Raw genomic sequence first — 3,239 nt, forward strand, 5'->3', positions numbered from 1 at the left:
CTCCCCAGCACTCACCAAGTACTCCTACAATCTCCCTCTTCTCTGACCGCTGGGCAATCTACCTGCGGTCCAGCGAACTCAGGCCTGTGCCCTTCTACCCTTTCCTCGGGTTCCTTGGCCTCCCAAAGTGGGTCCCTTGGCTCTCAAAAGCCCCCTGCCTATGCCTCCCCCTTAATCCAGGGCTCCACCGAGTTCCTCTGTTTGACGGAGATTTAAACAGCTGCAGAGGCTGTGTCTGGCTGAGGAGGGTGGGCAGGCGGGTTCTAAATAGAAATACTTAACCCCCCTCATGTCCCACCCTGTCACGCACGCCCCCCTGCGTGTCCCATGGTTTCTCCGTTACTGACCTTCCATTCGCTGCCTTGAGTTCTCCTTCCGTGGTTTTGACAAGGCCCTGGTGGGGGGACTTGGTGGGTGAGCTTTCAGTGTCAATCATGATCGACACCGGCTGAAGTAATTGTAAGTGATGTTCCCTTTTTTCGCCTTTCTCGTTTTCTGCAATGAAAGAAAAATGCTAAAGTAATGGTAAGAAATTTTCTGCTGTCCTCAGGATGCTCACATTTTTATTCAGTTCTCACATTTTGCTTTTTCAACTTGACATGCTTCTGACCTAAAAACTGCTAGTATCTGTATTAGTCAGGGCTGCTGTTGGCCTTTTGGCTTTTTTCTTAATAAATTTTCTCTTTCTTTGTTTTTTCTTAATAAATTTAATTAAATTTTTTTTTATGGTGACATTGGTTAACAAAACCTGTACGTTTCAGCTGTACATTTTAACAGTAAGGCACATATATATTTACATTGTGTGTTCATCTCCCATAGTTAGATTTCTTTCTGTCACCACATATTTGACCCCATTTACCCCATCTACTTCCCTCTCCCCACTACCCTCTGGTAACCACTAGTCCACTGTCCATGTCCATGAGTCTCTCCTGTTCGTTTGTTGCTTTTAGGTTTATATCCCACACATAAGTGATATCATGTGATTTTCAACTTTTTCTGTCTGGCTTATTTCACTTAGCATGATTATCTCGAGGTCCATTATGTTGTTGCAAATGGCAGTATTTCATCTCTTCTTATGGCCGAGTAATATTCCATTGTATATATCATTTTCTCTTTCACCAGGAGCTCATGAAAGACTTCTTAGAGAAGAGAGATAAGGGACAGCTTCTCATACAGAGAAACAGAAGACTAAAAGAGTGTCTTTTGAGACCGGTAATTTTAAATTCAAACAGCATTTTCAAAATTTTATCAAATTAAGTGTGAGTTTATGTTAAGCAAGTGAAAATTCCATAAATGAGTTCAGCGTTGGAAAATACCAGTTTTTCTCTTTAGATCTGAAAACCACAATGTTAAAAATTCCCTAAGGTTTCAGACACAAGAGAAGTTTGTGACATGTTTACCTGCATTTTCCAAATTAAGAAATGAGTAGATTAATGCAGAAAAGCACCCCTTAATTGGTGCTCAGATTTTCAATGGATGTAGAATAAATTAATAATGAACTTAACCCAGGAGATTTTTCATCAGTTTCATTTTACTTCATTTGGGATTATTGGAGTCTTTGATTCAGCACATTAGGAGTGGGTTGGTCGCAGGAAAAAAGCGATTTGGGTTTTAGGGGATCCCAGTGAACCCCTTATTGAGATGGGCCCCAGTAGGAGAGAAGGTCTGTCTGCAGTGGCCTGGGCACTGGTGTTTGGGGTTGCACAGTTTATTAGGAAACCCCTGTTTAAACTGTAGATGCAGCTTTCCATCACTGAAGACGGATACGTTCACAATGGCGACAAAGTGATACTTGTGAATCTGGACCATCCTGAGGTAGAAGCTGATCTGTTTCTCCGTGGGGACTTGAGCCTGTGTTTGACTCCACATGAGATTAGAGCCCATCTGAGTGACAAATTCGAGGTGCCCTGTGGCCTGAGTGCAGCGCCAACCAAGATCCCTGTTGGCAGAAACACGTTTACCATTTTAAGGTAAAGACAATTTAATTGTCAGCTCATTTTCACCATAAAAGTCTGTTCTCACTTGGAGCTTAAGGATGCCCAGGATTGGAGCAGGGCTGACCAGAGGCAGAGGCTCCATCGACATTCTCCATGGCTCTCATCTTTGCTTTTTCATCTCGAGAGTTATTTTCAAGGGACCTTCATAATCCCTTTACCTTAAACATCAGGATAATAGGTAATTTGTGTTCAATTCAATATGCTTAATTCAAAGGCACTGGATCCAGGGACTTAATCATTCATATATTTGTCTGGAAGCATAGTGGGTTTCTCTAATAACATTTCAGAATGCCTGGAGCTCATACGACTGCTTCTGTTGTTTTTAATGTTGCTATGTTATTTTTATTCTAGAAATGTGTAGTTTAATGCAAGGTGACATCACATGGGGATTTGGTGTTTTAAAATTCATTGTCCACTATAAATGTACTTCAGGAGATGTTGAAAATGGGCATTTAGATTCTTAGATCCATAATCACAATTAAAAATATTGTTTTTACTTTGTTACTAAATTGTGACAGCTATGTTTATATTACAGAGGAAACATAGCCAGCCCTCCAGGTCTTCAGTTTAGACCCTTGAATACAGACAGTTCACATGCAGACAGCTTGTGCTTGCTGGAGGGCCACGAGGGCAGACTGTGTTAAGCGTCTACGGTGTGTTAGCTTGGCCCCTACTAAAGGCGGCCCTGCGCCTGACCCAGCTTCTTGGTTCGGGCAGCGTGCCGTGCTCCGCCACTCTGGGCTGACAGTGGGGACACACTTGTGGGAGGCAGGGGTAGGCAGCTGGCTGGATTTGAAGGCCAAAAGAAAAGACCTTTTGTGTAGGGATATAATTCAGGTATGGTGCATAAACATTCACGATCAAGAAAATTAGAGCTGTACACACAGAGAAACAGAGCTGTAGAATGATCCGAACTCAGAGAATCCCCACTGTTCTTGTTCTCCACGGACAGTGCGGACAGCGAGGCCGTCGGTCAAGTCCTTAGATACGGGCAGAACTTTCGCCTCGGGATAACGGGGGGATTTGAAGACACCATGGTGAGTGCTCATGTTGCGTGTCTATTTGGGACCTGTCATTTTGTTTCCATGTAGGCTGATGGCCACCTACCGAAGTGCACAGAGGACTCTGCAGGCACACGCTCCATCTCTGATAATTATGAGTCCAGACTGCAGCTTTACACAAGCAATTTTAGGCCAATTCTTTTTTTTCTAACCTTGCAAATTAAAAAAAAAAAAAAAAAAA

General features: G+C 42.9%; 1 protein-coding gene across 2 annotated transcripts in view; it reads left to right on the forward strand.

The window, feature by feature from the left end:
* Nucleotides 1–1,126: 1,126 nt before the first annotated feature.
* The window catches only part of CFAP161 (cilia and flagella associated protein 161), a 10,531-nt gene continuing 8,418 nt past the window's right edge, over nucleotides 1,127–3,239 (forward strand). For both annotated transcript variants that reach the window (XM_023520066.1, XM_011374399.2), the window contains exons 1-3: nucleotides 1,127–1,212; nucleotides 1,738–1,970; nucleotides 2,950–3,034. In XM_023520066.1, the coding sequence (XP_023375834.1) occupies nucleotides 1,129–1,212; nucleotides 1,738–1,970; nucleotides 2,950–3,034 (402 nt within the window). In that variant the 5' untranslated portion in view covers nucleotides 1,127–1,128. The remainder of the gene's footprint in view (nucleotides 1,213–1,737; nucleotides 1,971–2,949; nucleotides 3,035–3,239) is intronic.

Source organism: Pteropus vampyrus, unplaced genomic scaffold (genome assembly GCF_000151845.1).
Source record: "Pteropus vampyrus isolate Shadow unplaced genomic scaffold, Pvam_2.0 Scaffold245, whole genome shotgun sequence".
In the NCBI taxonomy this organism is placed as follows: Eukaryota; Metazoa; Chordata; class Mammalia; order Chiroptera; family Pteropodidae; genus Pteropus; species Pteropus vampyrus.